Source organism: Anopheles bellator, chromosome 2, assembly GCF_943735745.2.
Source record: "Anopheles bellator chromosome 2, idAnoBellAS_SP24_06.2, whole genome shotgun sequence".
Taxonomy (NCBI): domain Eukaryota; kingdom Metazoa; phylum Arthropoda; class Insecta; order Diptera; family Culicidae; genus Anopheles; species Anopheles bellator.
This window is the reverse complement of record NC_071286.1, coordinates 57,849,926-57,868,009: the sequence shown is the minus strand read 5'-3', so window position 1 is coordinate 57,868,009 and position 18,084 is coordinate 57,849,926. Positions and strand designations below refer to the sequence as shown.

The 18,084-nt window shown below is 47.2% G+C and overlaps 6 protein-coding genes across 6 annotated transcripts; 4 read left to right on the top strand and 2 right to left on the bottom strand.

Moving 5' to 3' along the window:
- The first annotated feature begins 2,544 nt into the window (after positions 1 to 2,544).
- LOC131208495 (cuticle protein CP14.6-like) lies at positions 2,545 to 3,208 on the top strand. The gene is made up of 3 exons (XM_058201271.1): positions 2,545 to 2,707; positions 2,792 to 2,962; positions 3,044 to 3,208. Exons 1-3 carry the CDS (start codon positions 2,571 to 2,573, stop codon positions 3,108 to 3,110), a joined length of 375 nt encoding a protein of 124 aa, XP_058057254.1. The 5' UTR covers positions 2,545 to 2,570; the 3' UTR covers positions 3,111 to 3,208.
- A 2,360-nt stretch (positions 3,209 to 5,568) lies between these two features.
- LOC131207775 (endocuticle structural glycoprotein ABD-4) lies at positions 5,569 to 6,554 on the top strand. Its single transcript, XM_058200403.1, has 3 exons — positions 5,569 to 5,580; positions 6,015 to 6,145; positions 6,209 to 6,554. The coding sequence occupies exons 1-3, from the start codon at positions 5,569 to 5,571 to the stop codon at positions 6,552 to 6,554; spliced, it is 489 nt and encodes a 162-aa protein (XP_058056386.1).
- A 4,445-nt stretch (positions 6,555 to 10,999) lies between these two features.
- LOC131206878 (putative ATPase N2B) lies at positions 11,000 to 13,059 on the top strand. Its single transcript, XM_058199467.1, has 6 exons — positions 11,000 to 11,489; positions 11,582 to 11,767; positions 11,880 to 12,121; positions 12,187 to 12,358; positions 12,420 to 12,566; positions 12,625 to 13,059. The coding sequence occupies exons 1-6, from the start codon at positions 11,094 to 11,096 to the stop codon at positions 12,865 to 12,867; spliced, it is 1,386 nt and encodes a 461-aa protein (XP_058055450.1). The 5' UTR covers positions 11,000 to 11,093; the 3' UTR covers positions 12,868 to 13,059.
- Positions 13,060 to 13,110: 51 nt separating this feature from the next.
- Positions 13,111 to 14,371, bottom strand: LOC131206879 (protein MAK16 homolog A). Its single transcript, XM_058199468.1, has 2 exons — positions 14,252 to 14,371; positions 13,111 to 14,180 (listed from the first exon to the last, which is right to left on the bottom strand). The coding sequence occupies exon 2, from the start codon at positions 14,128 to 14,130 to the stop codon at positions 13,171 to 13,173; it is 960 nt and encodes a 319-aa protein (XP_058055451.1). The 5' UTR covers positions 14,131 to 14,180; positions 14,252 to 14,371; the 3' UTR covers positions 13,111 to 13,170.
- A 216-nt stretch (positions 14,372 to 14,587) lies between these two features.
- LOC131212546 (dolichol-phosphate mannosyltransferase subunit 1) lies at positions 14,588 to 15,941 on the top strand. The gene is made up of 3 exons (XM_058206448.1): positions 14,588 to 14,807; positions 14,882 to 15,092; positions 15,175 to 15,941. Exons 1-3 carry the CDS (start codon positions 14,710 to 14,712, stop codon positions 15,583 to 15,585), a joined length of 720 nt encoding a protein of 239 aa, XP_058062431.1. The 5' UTR covers positions 14,588 to 14,709; the 3' UTR covers positions 15,586 to 15,941.
- Positions 15,662 to 16,536, bottom strand: LOC131212547 (NADH dehydrogenase [ubiquinone] 1 beta subcomplex subunit 9). The gene is made up of 3 exons (XM_058206449.1): positions 16,325 to 16,536; positions 16,047 to 16,189; positions 15,662 to 15,962 (listed from the first exon to the last, which is right to left on the bottom strand). The coding sequence occupies exons 1-3, from the start codon at positions 16,420 to 16,422 to the stop codon at positions 15,766 to 15,768; spliced, it is 438 nt and encodes a 145-aa protein (XP_058062432.1). The 5' UTR covers positions 16,423 to 16,536; the 3' UTR covers positions 15,662 to 15,765.
- Positions 16,537 to 18,084: the final 1,548 nt, after the last annotated feature.

The following is an 18,084-nucleotide window of genomic DNA, read 5'->3' as shown; positions in this document are numbered from 1 at the left end:
TCCCCGAGATCGGCCGACATCCGAAGCTCCGTGATCCGTGATCCCCCCGAAACACCCAATCAACGGTGCTCGTGGTGCTCGAGCCCCGGTTTCGTTTTCTCGTGCGGCCTTAAGCCGAAATAAAAAAAAACCGCTCGATTTCCTCTCGAGAGCCCGAAAAAGGGGTCGGCCGAACGGCACTAAAGAGGCTCTTTTCGGTGATCGGTGTGCCAGCGCTGACTCTGGCCTCTGACTTCTATACTGGCCGGGCAGCAGGAGGCTTCCCTTATGGACTACAACATACCACGAGGGGGCGAGTGCTTTCGCAACCGGCGAGCTAGAGGACCAGGGCGAGCCAACCACGCCAACGGTCTGGGAACGGTGGCCGATTTTTCCGATGTGCAAAGTGCACCGCCATTTTAGAACGGTGGCAGGAAAGTCGGTCGGTCGGTGGTGGAGCTGCGAATGAAACACACTGCTCATTCTAACGGCGGACCATCCCAACAATAAAGGTCAATAAGCTAATAGGCTGAATTATGCTTCGTTGATGCATAGTTTTACACATCCTAACGATAAAAGGATAAAAAGGATAATTTAACGGTTATTCAGCTGACTATTAAATTTTCACGCCTGCAAAGCAGATCAAATAAACAACTTTGGAAGTTTCATATAAGCAATTTCAATTATATTTCAACATATTTTCCAACATACATTTTCATAAGTTGCGGCACGGAAATTGACATAAAACTAATCCGTCTAATTGGCAAACTTTTACTAGGAGAATACGACAAAGCCAAGAACTGACTTGATGAGTTGAGAGCGATAACTTATTCATTTTAACAATGTTTAACTTCTTTGTTTACGACATTTTTTTTATGTTAATACCATTCGATTGTTTATGTTTTGTTAAAACTGAGGCACAGTCAATCTAAAGCAACTCTTCGAACGTTTTTGGCCAAGAAATTACCATTGGTTACAAAGTAAATAGACCATTATAAGCAGAATGATTAGATTGACAGTACTATTTTGTATTGAATTGATTAATGCTTAATTACTTCATAAATTGATCCTCAAGTTCACTTGTGTTGTGTGGCATCCACAACATCTATGTTGGATTGAACCCTTTTAGGCCTTACAACTCAAGTTCGCTAGGATCGCTGTTCTTAGGCTTGGTTAGTACGCTGCTGATCGGCTACTATAAAACGCGTAGATGGTCGGATCAAGACATTTTGTGCATTTAAGATATTGACTTCCCGTATTTACTCGCCATAAATGCGCCTCGCCTCCATGCTCGATTTTACTTGTCAGCCTCTGCGCGATGTTTGAGATAACGGCCCGACCTGGAAGTCAGAATTAATACGAGGTCGTTCCTCACCGGACGTAATGACCGGGGCTAGGTCTCTATCGTACGCACAACAATTACTCTTCATCTCATGACTTCAATATGTCCCTTGATCAGTCTCCTGATGTTTTGCTGTCTTGTCGTCTTAATAGCAATAAGTTTCAATTGTCAATTGTGATAAGTTAATGATAAATAAATAAATAAATAAATAAATAAATAAACATATACATAAATAATATCATAAACAAATATCAGTTTTAATCAGGATAATTGAAGACATAACTAGAGGCAGTTTTTAATATGCATTGAAATATTTACCCATTGTAGACAAGGGCTATGAAAGTGGTCGAACTCACGAAACGGAAAGAAACTGTAACAAACAAAAGGCACGTGAAAGTTACAAAAATAGGAATTTGCAATAGGTTAAACTTAACTTTTAAAACCACTTGAAGTAAATTCAATACTGTGAGATTTTCATTGCACATTTGCGCACTCAAGTTCCGATTCACCGAAAATGTCAATGTCACCATTGCAAGTATCCGAACAGTGGGAACACGCGATCTGGCCAGCACCCTTGGCCAAAGCATCCTTGAAATGTTCGTTTCCCAATTCATTGCAAATTCCACGAATCTTCCCCAGCACCGCAGTGCAAAAAATGGCAGAATTTGCGAAGAAAGAAGGTCGAATTGTGGTGGTCGCTAAACCGAAAGCAAAATAAAGTATTCGCATCGTAGGGTCTGGACTGGAGCTCCGGAGTATTTTGATTTCGGGTGCTTCGTTTTCTTTTCGCTTCACAAACTCCCCCATACGAACTCCGTTTCCAGCGTGCATAACGTTCAACCTTTCGGGGTGAAGTGACATATCCATTCATCGGCGGCCGTGGCGAAGTATCGCCACCCCGGGCCGGGCCGTGCCGGGCCGGAGCCCGGTACGAACACTACGAGACCGTAACGCCAGCGCAAACAGTGCGATCTTGCCAAATATGTACTAAATGACGAAAATTAAACAAATCCCAGCTCTCCGACTTCGACCGGGCAGACGGCCACAGGTACGTCACACGGTCTCGGGCCTGGAGATGGTTAGTGTCAACAGCGGCGGATCATCCGTAAATATAAAAGGCCTATCAGGCCCGGACTCTAATCATCAGTGTCAGTGCAGACCTACCTAAAACAGAAACTCCCAACAAGCCGACCAGCTGCCGATTCCGTAGTGAACCCGAAGTGCAAGTGCATCCACCAGCCGCTCCAAAATGAACACCCTTTTCGCACTGCTCCTGGTTGTTGTGGTGGCCGCCAGCGCCGCACCGGCACCCGCCGACAGCGATGCGCAGGCCGCGATCGTGAGCCAATCCTCGGACGTGCAGCCAGACGGTTCCTTCAACTATGCGTAAATGTCACCCCACGCCCTAGCACACCCGAGGGCACACCCTGATTGCACCCCCTTTTCTGCCCTCTTAACCGCCACCCGTAGGTACGAATCGGCGAACGGAATCAAGGTTGAAGACCAAGGAACTATCAAGTCAATCAAGGTGCCGAAGCTGGACGAAACCGGGCGCCAGATCGGCGAAGACGAAGTGCAGGTGTCCGTGCAAACCGGCTCGTTCCAGTACACGGCCCCGGACGGACAAATCTACACGCTTAGGTAAGGGGCCCGGCGTTAGGTAACGGCGGTGGTGCCAGAAATCGTCTAACCGTAACCGCTTCCGGGTCGCTTTCAATACAGATACATCGCCGACGAGAACGGTTTCCAGCCGCAGGCAGATCACCTTCCGGTGGCACCGAGTGCGTAACAGCCGACCCGTCACATGACCCTCCCATCTTCCGTCTAGTCTCCAGGGCGATGATGCGCTCCCTACTACCTTCAGGATACTCCGACAGCCCGATTGTGATGTAGCGCTGCAAACGATGTGGGGCTGTAGAAAGCTCCAAAATCAATAAAAAAAAATGCTCAAGCTGGACAATGGCCCTATTATTATGCCATCGGTTCGGATCACAAAAAAACCCGTTGCTTCTTTTTAACCACCGTGCACACCGTAAGCCACGTATCGTCATAAAAAATGACCAAAATTTCGCACAATAACGCCGCGCGATTATCGACGCAACCGACGAATTATCTAACGCGTGCGTTTCAATATCACAGCCTTCACGAAGAGTTTCGTCAAATTCGAACCATCTGCTGCGGACACGGCGCAGTTCCGGATCCGCCACTCCGTTTCACGCCCGCCGCCAGGCTTATGCAACCCGGGCACTTCCGACTGAATGCTGCGCGCGGCGATGCAATCATTATGCTGCGCCGAGTCAACGATCGGCTGATGGACACAGAGTGTGCATCGGTTGAATGAACTAACCACCCCGATCGATCGATCGATCGTGGAGAGCCCCGTCGGAACGCTTTCAAGTTCAAACTCCTCGGGCGGACCCAACATTTATTGGGGGTTCTCCCGTGGGTTCCGTGGCCGCGACCGTTTAGTTTATCGAGCGCGAACATGCTCGAACTTTTCCTTTTTTCGTATCGTATCTCGTTCCGGCACCAGGGGTCCGGCGTTATGCGTGTGAAAGAACAATCGGCTTCCTTGCCGCGCTCACTACGGCAGGCTCTCTTTCCCATCCTTTTTCTTTTTTTTTAATGGAGCCTTCACTCAGCCGCGCTCACTAATGGATCGATTGTGTTCGGCTCCATCGGTTTTGTAGCGTCTTGATGAGCCGAGCTTTCCACTTTTAAAATCGATCCCATCATTCGTTGCTCGGGAGAGCTCGGTGGGCCCTAACGCGACGAACCCGTTTCCGATTCGTGCTCGTAAAATATGCTCCGAGGCGTAGTCTTCGTGGCAGCAACAACAAAAAAAAACCTATCATAAATCCTTTCCCCGGGAACTACCGACGGCTGGCGGCCCAGTGAACTTTACGCCCCGCTAGGGGGGGCCTGAAACAATATTTCGAGCACGAACCTTCGCTTTCCAGGCCAGAAAGTAAGTTGTGCAATCTGACCCGAAGGATGGATGGATTGCATCACTCTCACGGCCGGTGGCGGTGCGATTTGTCTGCTCTCGCCCTCGAGAGGAGCGGGACAGATTCATCGATTATGAATGAATTATCGTCTAGCTCTGTCGGCCCACCCGGGCGGCATCATTTTAGGGGACGGCATGCAAAATGGCACACTCATGCTAAAACCTCCCGGCGCGCGTGTGTTGCGTCAACACTGGATTGGTAACCGAATTCCTACCGCCCAGTCACGAGAATAACCGAACCGCCACCGAAATCGTGGAATCGTTTCGCAAAATTGCACGAAGGATGAGCCGAGCGAAACAAAGTCGGATGTAGCCACCGATCGCCAGGATTCTTCTACGATTAAGTGCAGGCACACAATCGAAATACGTGCTTCGCGTCATTTGTATCTGTCACGGGATAGACGGCTGGTGCAGCCAACTAGACACACCATTTCAACCTACATTCTTACCAAGGGCACATACCCTTTCTAGCCGCGCAACCCGGCCTATCGCGCGATCTGGTAGGCGCAAACGGGGAGCGCTTTAGCGCTTGGCGTACCCACTGCCGCCGCCGGAGTCTGCTAATTGCAACAACGGAAGGAGCCCCGTTTCAATGACTTCAGCGGCAACCCCTTCGGAGGGATGTGCTCTCCGTTTTCCTCACTCGCTCGGAGGGGTATTACAACTGTTCGGAGCCAACGACGCATGACCCACTCTGCGCCCTTGTCCAACTCCGGCTCCTCCGGTGCAATGGTGCAACAACACAGGTGGGTGTTTTGCATCTTGGCGCTCCGGAGCTTCAACGGCGCGGCCGCCCGTAGGGTGCAACCGAAATCCGGTGCCCAATGGCAGTGGTGGCGGGGCAGCTCAAGAGATCCACGAACGATCCACGAGGAAGAAGCATTCAAACGATCGATGGCCAAACCAACAGACCACAGGGAAAAAACATTATCAAACAAACCCACCCTCTCTCGCGTGGAGCGACAGCGAAACGAGCTTGAAAGCCAATTCCCCAACATCTTCATCCGGCGTAGAGAGGGAAACCATCCGGCGTGGCTTAGCGGTGGTGTATAAAAGACCTATCAATAGGGAAGATCGTCTGCAGTGGTTGTTTCACTTTCTTCCTTCACGCAACCCGTGCTGTGTTCCGCAGGGCGTCTCCAACTCTTGCTTTCAGTGCCACCGTGACCGTGCCTTTCGAGTTTCGAGTTCTCCACGAAAAAAAACAGTTTGTTTTGTTTTCGACCGCTGTACCGTGAACATGAAACAGTTGGTGAGTGCTGAAAGTGATACCGACAAAATGTGTGCAGATTTCGCTGCTCTATGCGAATGTGAAATCGGACACTTCCCACTGGCGAAATCGCGATTGGCAGTTGATGAAACGTGGTGCAGCACACATTAAAACGCCTTCGAAAAGTTTCTAGCAAAAATATCAGGGACACGGCTAAAACCGTTGCAGACGTTGCTCATAATTAAAGTTGATTCCACTTTTTTAGTTACAAAACCATTTTCGCAATTAAGACTCGAATGTCACCTTTTCCGTTGTAGTATTCTCGATTGAATTCCGTTAATCTGAAAAAATTTACAGTGTTTTATTCGTTATGTCAAGTGTACTTCTCAGTCCAGCCATATGCGATACTTAGTACTTATTTCAAAGAGCACGGTCGCTGTTTAACTGCACGTAATTCATATCTCCGACCCTTTCAGGTGTTGTTTGCGTTGTTTGTAATCGCCTACGGACGACCTCAGCAGCATGATCCACATCACGAATCTACGACTTACATCCCCATTTTGAAGTACGATAAGCAACAAGGCGAAGACGGTAGCTACAGGACAATGTAAGAACCTTTTTGGACTAAATGTTTGTGCTGTGCTGACGTTGCACGTTCCTATTGCTGCAGCTACCAAACGGGAAATAATATCGTCCACGAAGAGTCTGGCTACCTGAAGGATGCTTCCGAGGACCATCCCAACGGTATACTAGTTCAACAAGGTGCCTACTCCTACGAAGCACCGAACGGTGAAATTATCCAGGTGCAGTACACTGCTGACGAAAATGGCTTCCGTGTGCAGAGCGACAGCATACCGACGACCCCGCCTGTTCCGCCAGCAATCCAGGAGGGACTCAAGGAGATCTACGAAGGAATCAAGCGCCGTGAGCAGGAAGCGAAAAACAATCCCAAATACGCGGAAGATGAAGCCAGACGTGCACAGCTGGACTACACCGGCCAATACTACAACCAATAGGGGGCCAATAGGAATGTCAGGAAGACATTTCGTTGACTTTGGCTTCGTTCAATGAAGATCAGTCAATAGCGCCGATTTCATTATTTACTCCTAGTATTACAATCGACTATACTCAGTAGCTGTTGTTGCTTTCCAAACTATTTATAATATTTAAGCAACGGAGACGATCACGCCGGTGTGGAAACCTGTCCGATATACAACGTCACGATATTCATGACAAACTTCACCACTGTCCGCAACCAACCGTTTTTACAAAACCTACATATAGACTGTGATTGCTTAGCGGCAAAATGTTGAACTGTTTGGTTTGTTTTTAATAAATTACAAAAACATTAAATTCCGGTGTTGTTGTGACACATTTCGAATTTCTTGAACCAACGGGCGCCGGTATCGCGGTAGACGGAGAACGTGGCCGACGATGAATTCGATGCTGGTACTCGATCTAAGCCACAACCGGCTGTCGAACGATCTGGCCCATGGTAGCTGTGCTGGGCTTCTAACGTTGCCCCACCTAGAATCGAACGAAATCTCCGAAGTTCCGAGATATAGCTCACGGATTGCCTCAGTCCTGGATGAGGTGAGTAGAAAGAGTGTCGTTTAGTGCCCTCTCGTTTATGATACGAGCCTGTATCCTTTCAGCTCCACATCAGCCACAATCGGTTCAGCTTCGTGACGAGAAAGACGTTCTCACAACACACTGTGGAAGGCGTCCTACAAATGGTTGCTCCGGCTGGACAACCTCACGACGTTGGATCAGCGGGCGAACGAGTGCACTTCCAAAGATACAAGTTTCTGCATTCCGTGCAGGTTCAATGCAACCACTGGTTACCACTGTTTCCGGCCAATTCCAGTGTCCGCACCGAGTTCCGGGAGATGTTTTTCGAGATGGGCTTTGCCGAAATGCTATCGAACAACTTTGATAGGCGTCGTGCTTCTGGAACCGCTGAGTGAAGTAGACGGAACACTGCAGATCATTCTGATAGTGGTTGCCATGTTCACTCCCGCCTGGATACGTTGCTGCATTACCTGCTAATGGTGAAGCGTGTAATGAAAAGCAATTATTATCCAAATAACGGACTCTTTATCTTCATGAACGAGTGCATGGAGGTAGAAACGGAACCTTCTAGTAGCTACATCATGTCTTTGATCAAGCCTAATGATATTATTTCTTAGTGTTTTGCTTCAAAATAGGCAGTATTGATTTTGGTTGTATTTTTGTTGTCGATTATCAATGCTTTTGTGGAAGCTTCATCAATTTTTATTTAGAAAGAACAACCTTTTACACATTGACTTCTCGTGCCTTAGGACATCCTTTTTCGTGATCACGCCAAGTATCATCGACTGAAAACAAGGTAATGAGAAAGAGAAATCTATATTAGTCAGAAAGCAGTTTCACAACTCCGACGCCAAATCATTACCCACTGTTAGTGTCCAGTGTTTACCGGAGCTCGAGCTTGCGGAACAAATCTACGGTCGTTTCCATTGGCGATTGTTCGGTGACGGTAATGTACATGTCGAGAATTTTCCTTAACTTCAACGGCGAAGGTGCCAAATTCTGGACCGTCTGCACAGAGGTGAATAGTACAAGCGACTGACCAGTGCTACCTTGCATTTGCTGTGAGGAAAAGACGGATACGATCAATTCCACCTCACGTTCTGAATTGTTGATGTTACCGCTACACTAGGATCCCTCCCCAGCCAGTGAATTCGTCAATTTTGTTCTCTTCCCCGATCGTCGTTTTCTTCGTTGTTTAATCGAATCAAACTGTATGTACACTTGCAGCCGCGGCCGCTGCTTGCTGTACTTGCGGAACTGGCACCCTTTTTCGCGCATAGGACTAAACCGCGTGCCACAACTTTGGTGAACCAGGAAAGAGAGGAAATACAAGAAAACCAAAGGGATCCTTCGTGTGGGGGTTTACCGTCTTGATCGGAGTGCTGAAAACCGCGCCCGAAGCAATGATGTCTGAGCTGAACTCGTGAAATGCTCTTTTTGGGGGGAAGCGGTTTATGTTGGTGAGACTCGTTCAGGAACACAGGTTACAGCACTCTAAGAAACACTCGAAGGCTGTTCCTGCGGACAGACAATCGAGGTGACTGCGAAATGATGGGGGGACTGTTTACGATGCAGTTATGTAATCATTACCTTGTACACCTAAATTAGCATCAAAGAGATACATGTTCACAGTGGCGTAGCGAAAGAACAACTTATTACATAGATATACATTAGTACATTAGTTCATTAATTGATCTTTTGGTTTACACATTTTGGTTTACAAACTTACCATTCCTTTTCCCTGGTGGTCGGGTCCGGGGGTAATGAACGAACCGTGTCATCTGTTCCTCGAAAGTCTTGTAGCCATACTTTTCATCAAAATGCAGGACGGTTTCGTAGAGAACCTCCAACAGAGCCTTATGCTCACTCAGAGCATAAGGCTTCTGCGGATTGGGGTGAATCCACACACACTGCCCCATTAGTTCATTGGTTATGAACTGGTTTATGACGAATTTCAGCAGATTGTTGCCCTTATGTTTGTTAAACTTGGGGAGTTGCTTAATAGCACGTTTTTCGTATAACAGTTGAACGCAATCCGATAGGCAGTTTTCTTTTACAAGTTTTGCTTTTGAATTAAAAACCCTCATGTCGTGGTACGTTCCCGCTGGTAGAGTGAGTCCTGCGGGGGTGACGGTTGTGGGAATCTATGGAGAGTTATCTGTGTCCGTCTGTTCACTCTCGGAGTCTTCCTCTGCCGATAGTATTCTGGTGCTGGCAGTCCCCGTTGCATTTCTAGCGGTAGTGTAGGAAGTTTGGCCAAACTGAAGGTTGAAGTCCTTCCCATAGGAAGGGTTGGGGGGCTTCTTCGTTAATTGCTAACCAAAGACAAAAATAATGTATTGCATTGAATTAGTTGATATCGCATCATTCGTAAATCGTTGGGAAATGCATCATAATCTAGGCGTACATTGAATAACTGCAGCGTGGCGGTGCTGGTGGCGGTGTGAGTGCGAATGCGAAGTTTACTATGCGCGTTTCGGGTTTTGTGAATCAAAACGTTTTGAATGGATTCTGCTGTTGAATCATCAGCACAGGTATTCACATCGGCAGAGTGGCCAAGATGGTCTTAAGCGATTTCCGATTCGTTGTTCGCTGTGTTCTGCTGTTTGATAAATTTATCGACCAAATCATTCTTTTCAATGCTTCGACTGCGAAACAGATCCATTGTTTTCAAACGCGCTTCGCACAGATTGCACAAATACCATGGAACTCCAGGTGAGAAATTAATCTGTAAAAATTGAGTATCATTGACCAGTTTTTTGTGTGGAACAACGTGCGATGTCTGTTGTTACAAATTTACCTGTAGACCAGTAAAATCAAAGATTTGTTGTACTTTATATTGTCCGGAGTCTGCGGGCGTTATAACCTTCAAAACATTACCGGCCGTCAGACACCATCGACATATTTTTCCCCTTCTGCAAAATAATTCGCTATCATACCTATATAAGGATTAAAATTATTGAATATCGACTTACTCAACACCATCCTTTTTCTTAGTCTTTTCCTTTCCTTCCATTTTAACTTCAATCGTTGATTTCCGCGATTTTGAAAATTCGCCCACCTGAAAAGCGTGTTTATTGAACAATGGATTCTGCCTTTTGACAATCGCTCGATTTTTGACAGCTTCTGGGCGTTTCGATCATTCATATTAAAGCGTTTCGAGCTGAGGGGCTACATGAGGCGTAACGTAATGTTTTCGACATTACAGATTAATGCCAAACTGCTGCGCCTCTGTCGAATCGTTTACGGGTCGGCCGAGGCGTAAACCCGAGCGTAAATACTTTTTGCATTCGCTTTGCTTACAAACAGAAAATAATTTAAGTTCTTATTTGCTGGTATAGCAAAAAAATCGAAAAAATAGAAAAAAATATTCAGAAATCAATTTATTTCTCTTCTATTTCTATTTTCTTTGAATCGGAATCGGGCTTCAGCTTGTTCGTTGTTTCAAAAAGCCATTCGTTTCATCGCGTTTCATGAATTTCTAGCTCGATCGTTATGGACGAACTGGAATCACTCTGTTGCCTAACTTTCTTCTATTCTACCTCTGAAGGATATTCGAGAATGTTCAGCCTACTTTACTCAAATTTAAACCGCACAATAGATACAGCAGAATTTGCATATTATGAACTCCACTATATTATGAACTTCTTAATATTTTTGCAAACTCGATACACAGGTAAGTCGAAACCGTTGGTGCTTTGTGATTTGAAAATTCGCAAGCTTTTAAAATAATGTGTTAGTTTTTTTGTCTCGCACTGTCTCTTTGTTTCTTTAGATTGAACTGTCAGCAAATGTCAGTGCGATTGTCAAGCGTGACTGCAGTGCTCTCTTTCTCGCACTGTTTGCTTCCGACAAACGCAAACACACGCGGCGAAGGTTTCGCTTGAAATTCAAAGTGTCCGCACGCGTTGACGTCGGCTGGTGCCGAGTTTTAACCTTATATAATATGCGAGAACTTGACCCACATCCTTGCAGCGCTCGCGATGTTGTTGCTGACCAAAGTGTCCATTTCACGTCTGTTGCAACACTATGTTGCGTGGCCCTTGGTGGCAGGTGTGCGGTTCTATTGTCCCAATTCGCCTGCCACCGCGGCCGCGCTTTCGTCACTCGGTAAACAACCGCTCGAAGTGTTGCAAGAGAAACTAGCCAACAGCGAAATCCAGCCCGACCCACACCAGCACCGCATCACGGAAGCGCTTCAGGTAGTGTATAACAGTATTCAAACGTACAGTCCGCCTAAACCGAGCACTGGCATAGGGAAATGGTTCGGTTTCGGGAAGGGCAACCGGAAGCTGGAGGCACCGAAAGGGCTCTACATCTACGGAAGTGTCGGTGGCGGCAAAACGATGCTGATGGATATGTTCTACGATTGCTGCGTGGTGAGTTTGAGTTTCGATCAGATTCATTCCTCTTCCAAGTCATACTCTTATAAGCTCCTCTGGGATGTCCTTCGAAACGCGTTCCATTCTAGAGCGATCGCAAACGACGTGTGCACTTCAATTCGTTCATGACGGATGTCCATGCAAAAATCCACGACATCAAATCGAAACACGTCCGGGACGCTAGCAACAGCAAACCGCAGCCGTTCGACCCAATTAAGCCAGTAGCCGAGCTGATAACCGAGGATTCGTGGCTGATTTGTTTCGACGAATTTCAGGTATTCCCCTGCGATGACGCACCAGCTGATCGTGTGGTAGCGGCGCCACTACGTATGCCCTTATCAACCGCTTCTAATCTGAGACTGTACTCTTAATGGGTTGATTTTCAAGGTTACCGACATAGCGGATGCGATGATCTTGAAGCGGCTGTTCACCTATCTGTTCGATAACGGTGTAATAGTGGTAGCGACCAGCAACCGTGCCCCCGACGATCTATACAAAAATGGCCTTCAGCGTAGCAACTTCGTGCCGTTTATTGGTGTGCTTAAAAGTCACTGCAACGTTGTGACACTGGACAGTGGCGTCGACTACCGTACCGCGGCCCTCAAGGGGGAGAGCAAGCATTACTTCGAGTAAGCTCCTGTTGGTCGGTGTGTTGGTGTCCTTAGTTAATGTATTATTTTATCAACTTCCGCAGCAAATCGCAGGGTGACGCCAACGCAGCGATGGACAAACTGTTTAAGGTGCTCTGCTCACAAGAAAACGACATGATACGACCGAAAACGTTTACCCACTTTGGGCGAAACATTACATTTGCGAAAACGTGTGGTCAGGTGCTCGATAGCACGTTCGAAGAACTCTGTGATAGGGTAAGAAACATGCGGCGAGATCGTAATTGTCACGATCGTGATCCTGGATTTTCTCTTGTAGCCGCACGGTGCTAGCGATTTCCTCCAAATATCGCAATTCTTCCATACGGTCCTGATACGCGATATACCCCAGCTAAACCTAAAACTTAAATCTCAAACGAGACGCTTTATTACACTGATTGACACGCTGTACGACAGTCGTGTGAGGGTAAGTTCCTAATAATAGAAAGAATTAGAATACTTCTAACATTAACGTCGGTCTCCAGGTGGTTGTTTCGGCGGACGTTCCGTACAAGCATCTGTTTTCGAACGAAAAACCCGACGATATGCACACCTCGGACGAGCACCGTATGCTGATGGATGACCTTAAAATAACCAAGGAATCAACAGATGCTAGCTCAAATCTGTTCACGGGCGAGGAGGAATTGTTTGCCTTCGACCGGACCGTGTCGCGCCTCGCAGAAATGCAATCAGCCGAGTATTGGACACTATGGGAGAAGCATCGTTAGTCATTCGATAGGCGTTTAAACGGGTCTTACACGGGATGTTACAAGCGTGGCTACAACAATAGGCAAAGCAATTGTGTACTTACGAATGGTGCTTAAGCGTGTACAAACAGATTTACCAATGTTTTAGGCTTTAGCAACTGTCAATCTAGAGGAATGTAAATTATTTTATTTATTTTTGCCCTAACCAAATAATGAAAATTTCTTTCCTTCGTGGATACCAAAATATTCCGAAAATAACTTTACTATTTGTGTTTATTAGAAACCAATCTTAAATTCTAGTTCACCGTAATTCCTGTACGATCATCATTTGTGTACGCTTTGCTTCGTTGGTGCTTCGCCTTCGACTTCGTATTCGATTTCGTACCGAGGTTTACGCAGTTTCCGCAATTTCTTAGAACTGTTCGGCTCCGCCTGTTCCGTAGGACTATCCGGCCTTGGTGGCCGTAACGATACCTTCGGTTTGTAGTCTTCCATATCCGATTCATCTGACGATTCAAAATCGCTGTCCACTTCAACCTGCTCGCGAACTCCTGATTCACTTTCCGCATCCGAATCATCGTCGTTCGAATCGCCTTCCACAAATTCGTCTACCATTTCGAGTTCCCGTTGCATGTCACCGGCGACTTCCACTTCCTTCTCGAGCTCCTCTTCATCCTCTTCTTCGTCGTCCTCCTCATCTTCCATTTCCTCAGCATCGAGCGCCTTGTCGAACGCCGTTTGTGGGAAGTTATAGATATCCTCGTACATGCCCATTTTAAGACGCTCCATCAGCTCTTTCTCGATAGCATTGTCGATCCTCGCCGCCACTAGCGCCTTCTCCTCGCGGCGCCTTTCGCGCCGTTCAATTTTGGTGGCCAACGGTACCAACATCTTCTGCCGGCGCAGTTTCAATTTGCGCATCCGGATCAGGTATTGTGTGATTTTTGTAAACCGTTGCTTACATTTCACTCGTACAAATTTGTCCCAGTACAGCAGGTTTTCATTGATCTGGTATACGGCCTTCTCAAAGTTGCGGGACAACTTCACCTTTTCCCAGTGCTTTGCCGGGAATGCGTTCCGTTCTGCCGTCTTCATATACAGGTAGATAATACCTTTTTCCTCGCGGACCGTGGCATACTGGCTGTTTGCGATCGGACACGCTTTACGCGAGCAGAGCCCCGTCAGGCTGTACTCGTTGCGGCAAAAGTTTTGTGTTTTGGTTTTCACCTGAAACGAACAAAACTGCCGGCTTATCACACTCCACACGATATCGTCCTGCTGCATGGTGAAGATGGCGAGCTTCGGGGCTACGCGCAGTTAGTATGTTTTGAAACCTGGAAAGGAGTATACAAAGGGTTCAAATTACAATTATACTCAAACGGAATTGGCCAAATTTCGAGCTCACCGCACTATTTCACGTTTGTTCTACCCGCTCCATGCGGCCTTAGTAAACGTCAAACGAAGCAGTGCTGCGCGTCGGATCGTTCGACGATGAGCTCAAATTCGAAGGTTCGTTAAGTAATAAATTCCATTGAGTTCCAATGATAGAATGTATGTTATTGGTCATGAAATATCTTTAACTATATTCAAAGCTAATCCAACCAAATTAAATCTTATCTTAAGAATGTCCGAAACAAACAGCCAACTTTCAACGCACATCGCCGGCATTTAGCATGCTACCCAACCCTGAAGGAAACATCGAATTCCCACCTGGCACAAAAACGTCGATGCGACGTGGAATTTGTTTGTGTTCAAATCCAATCCAATGTTTAGAACAGCGCTTCGCAGAACAAATCGCTGAAAGAAAAATCTGCTGCCTAGACAGAAGACTAAGTCCAGATACTAGTACGACAATATACAGTGATGGGTGAAGATAAATATTCTATCCTTTTGCCAACCTATAACGAGCGGGAGAATCTTCCGATCATCGTATGGTTAATTGTAAAATATATGCAAGAGGCGTAAGTTTTGATTGAATAAACATTTATCCAGACGAACGAAACTTATCGGATTGTTTCCCACTGTCGCCCACAAGTAAAATCAATTACGAAGTAGTCGTAATTGACGATGGCAGTCCGGATGGAACACTGGAGGTGGCCAAACAACTGCAAACGATATACGGTGAGCACCGCATTTTGCTCCGACCTCGAGCCGCCAAACTAGGTCTCGGTACGGCCTATATTCATGGGATAGAGCACGCCACCGGAAACTACATTATCATAATGGACGCGGATCTAAGCCATCACGTAAGTTTGCCATCGCTGATTGACCTTTCATCTTCGCTTAAAAACCGGTTTGCTTAAGATGCGTGTCTCTCTCCTCCGGCAGCCAAAATTCATTCCACAGTTCATAGAACTACAGCAGCAAGGCAATTATGACGTAGTGTCCGGCACGCGCTACAAAGGCTCCGGTGGTGTATATGGATGGGACTTTAAACGAAAGCTGATATCGCGAGGCGCCAACTTCCTTTCGCAGCTGCTGCTGCGTCCGAACGCATCGGATTTGACCGGTTCGTTCCGCCTCTACCGTAAGGAAGTGCTGAAGGAGCTGATATCGCGTTGCACTTCGAAAGGATACGTGTTTCAAATGGAAATGATCGTGCGAGCACGTCAACTCCATTACACTATCGGCGAAGTGCCAATATCATTCGTCGATCGCATCTACGGTCAATCGAAACTTGGTGGCTCGGAGATCGTGCAGTTTGCCAAGAACTTGTTGTACCTGTTCGCAACGACGTAGGTCCGGTGAAAAACGCTATCTTCTTGCATCACCGATGTCATCTGGTACGAATCACACACAAAGCCCCGCAGATAAATAGCTTTCAATAGTTTTGTTTTCACCAAACGAATTCTACACTCACTCCCTTGATTATTTGTACACCACTAAAAACGAGCTCCATCCACCATCGGCCCGCCCCGGTTAGTGGTGGGAAGAATCGGAAGCAGGCGCTTTTCCGTACTGCTTTTCCCACCAGACGACGTACTCTTCCTTACGCTTTTCGCGGCGCGCAAAATAGTCCGGGAACTGTGCCTTTTCTAGGGGGTGCCAATAATCGAGCACCCAGTCCGGTGGAATCACTTCACGCTCGAAAGCCACACCTCCAGGGGACATTGGGACTGTGAAAAAAACATGTTTTAAATATATATTTAGAAAAGAAGCCATTTGCCATACAAACTTTCTCGGACCCGGATCAAACTTACATTTCTTCGGTTGGTAGTGCTGCTTTGCGAACAGTTCCTTCTCACCGTCGGTCAACAGTTGGGCAACCTTTGCCGGATCGTTCTCGTTTTTATGCTGATCAAAGCGTGCTCGCATCAGCGTTGCATGGTAGCGAAAAATATGCCTGGAAACGGATGCATCTCAGTCATTTCTGTCTTTGCGGGAACTGATTGTTCGCACTGAGCAACTCTCCGGTGCAGAAATTACATAAGTAACGGAGGAACAATGTTTTTGACTGTTGGCCCGTTGCGAGTCTTACCTTCTATCGTACCACGATTCCAGGTTTCGCAAGGATTTCTTGTACAGCGAGCACACTCGTCGCGTGTGGGCCAGTGCCGCTGAGGCTGGTGAGGACATTTTTCCTACGCACCGACTTGTCGCTATATTTCGGAGCGATCGAGCGAATAGTTGATTTATTTTGCTTCGATTGGAAAAGTCAAAACCGACACTTAACGAAGATTCGACGTTTTCAGGGTTGCGTTCGGAGCTACGGAGCTAGAAGAATAGGTTTCGCTGAATATGTGTTAAGAAGGTGTCGGGAGACAAAGCAAACCAATATTTACCTGTTTAATACATCAGATATTTTTCCGCTTCATAATCAAGCGGTTTTGTACCAATAACGTACGTGTCCTACCCCACGTAAGACACAAAATTAGAGCGCCGATCACCATTGCGCGGCCTTCGCGCTGCGTCACTTTTCTCGATGAGCCATTTCTATTTTGGTTTGGCTAAGATTACTCTAAGCTACAGGTTTTACCACGAGCCAACTAGCTCGGATCAGGTGCGTTAACGAAATCCCAGCGAATAGTGTCATTTTTAGGCAGCGCATTCGCTTCAATTTTTATATGGAGTTGCTCGGGGCATGCAGCGCAGTTGGTGATGACAGAAGCAGTTGTTTACGTATCGAGGCAGATCTTGGAATTTGTTAGTGCTTTCTTGACGAACCTTAACGAAGCCAACCCCGCTCGTCGAGTAACCTGTTTATCAGGGTAAGCTTAAGTTCGGCCAATGGTCTCACATTGTGTGTCCGGTTTTGCGGCCATTCCTGTTCGGTTTGCCGTGTCACGATGCGCCGTGATCGTGTATGTGATGTTTTGTTAGTAAACCGTCTCCCCGCTGCGCTGTAATCGTCCGCGAGTGATCGCCCCCGATCTTCTGCCGTGGCACGACGCGGCCCGAGAAGAAAGTTAAGACGTGGTGGTGGTAAACCGCCTCCGTGTCGTGAAGAGTGTTTGGATAAATTTAGAGAAATCGATCGCGACGCGCAGCTTCCGCGACCGGATTGTGCGGCGGCAGTCCAGTCGTCGGTCGGCTGGGAATGCTGTCTGGCCTGTGACCCTCAATCGTGATACAACCAGCGATAAAAACGCTGCACAGCCGAACGCCATCAAAGTGCAATACGACACACCATGATCATGGGTGACCAGTGGCCACGCTGACCAGTTCGACTGTCTGCGTGTCAGAAGTTGGGCAGCGCGTGGAAATCGAGTCCTTCTCCCTCGGCCACTCGGCCGCCGCTCAAGCGCTCGGCCGATGTTGAAAGTGAGGCAAAAATGCGGTGCAAATGCAACGCAACTGCTGCAATCGGTTTCGTCGTGTCCAGTGCGCTAAGCGGACGCAGCGAAGCAGACCATTCGAGTTCGAGGGGTTCTGTGGTGGTGGTTCTGCCACGAGCCGGCAGCAAAAAGGAGCCGCCGACGGTTGGGGATGCAACGCTCTGGTAGCCGGACGAAAGGTGGGCTCGTTCACAAAAAAGCCAGCAGTGACCACGGGAAGAGAAAGAAAGAGAAAGCATGTGATCGAGTGTCAAGCGCAAGTGTAATTAGCTCGATATATTAATGTTGAATGTTCGGGAAGCGAAAAAAAACAAACGGCGTCAGACGGGCTTCCCTGGCCTGGAACGACCGTTTGGCTAGTTCGTAGTCTGGTTTTCTATTTGTGTTTTGTGGTTTTAATTAATTGTGAATATTTCGGTCTTGTGACGCGCGTCGGAGGGAAGATCAAAAGCGCCATCCGATC

What these genes read in the sequence shown, in the direction of transcription:
- LOC131208495 (XM_058201271.1), top strand. Translation starts at nt 2,571, where the DNA reads ATGAACACCCTTTTCGCACTGCTCCTGGTTGTTGTGGTGGCCGCCAGC. An exon ending in GACGGTTCCTTCAACTATGC is followed by an intron (nt 2,708 to 2,791) that starts GTAAATGTCACC and finishes CGCCACCCGTAG; the next exon opens with GTACGAATCGGCGAACGGAA. An exon ending in GGACAAATCTACACGCTTAG is followed by an intron (nt 2,963 to 3,043) that starts GTAAGGGGCCCG and finishes CTTTCAATACAG; the next exon opens with ATACATCGCCGACGAGAACG.
- LOC131207775 (XM_058200403.1), top strand. An exon ending in GACGGTAGCTACAGGACAAT is followed by an intron (nt 6,146 to 6,208) that starts GTAAGAACCTTT and finishes CTATTGCTGCAG; the next exon opens with CTACCAAACGGGAAATAATA.
- LOC131206878 (XM_058199467.1), top strand. Translation starts at nt 11,094, where the DNA reads ATGTTGTTGCTGACCAAAGTGTCCATTTCACGTCTGTTGCAACACTAT. An exon ending in TTTGTTTCGACGAATTTCAG is followed by an intron (nt 11,768 to 11,879) that starts GTATTCCCCTGC and finishes TTGATTTTCAAG; the next exon opens with GTTACCGACATAGCGGATGC. An exon ending in TCGAAGAACTCTGTGATAGG is followed by an intron (nt 12,359 to 12,419) that starts GTAAGAAACATG and finishes TTTCTCTTGTAG; the next exon opens with CCGCACGGTGCTAGCGATTT.
- LOC131212547 (XM_058206449.1), bottom strand. Translation starts at nt 16,422, where the DNA reads ATGTCCTCACCAGCCTCAGCGGCACTGGCCCACACGCGACGAGTGTGC. An exon ending in GAATCGTGGTACGATAGAAG is followed by an intron (nt 16,190 to 16,324) that starts GTAAGACTCGCA and finishes ATCCGTTTCCAG; the next exon opens with GCATATTTTTCGCTACCATG. An exon ending in GCACTACCAACCGAAGAAAT is followed by an intron (nt 15,963 to 16,046) that starts GTAAGTTTGATC and finishes TTTTTTTCACAG; the next exon opens with TCCCAATGTCCCCTGGAGGT.
- LOC131212546 (XM_058206448.1), top strand. Translation starts at nt 14,710, where the DNA reads ATGGGTGAAGATAAATATTCTATCCTTTTGCCAACCTATAACGAGCGG. An exon ending in GTAAAATATATGCAAGAGGC is followed by an intron (nt 14,808 to 14,881) that starts GTAAGTTTTGAT and finishes GTCGCCCACAAG; the next exon opens with TAAAATCAATTACGAAGTAG. An exon ending in ACGCGGATCTAAGCCATCAC is followed by an intron (nt 15,093 to 15,174) that starts GTAAGTTTGCCA and finishes CTCCTCCGGCAG; the next exon opens with CCAAAATTCATTCCACAGTT.
- LOC131206879 (XM_058199468.1), bottom strand. Translation starts at nt 14,130, where the DNA reads ATGCAGCAGGACGATATCGTGTGGAGTGTGATAAGCCGGCAGTTTTGT.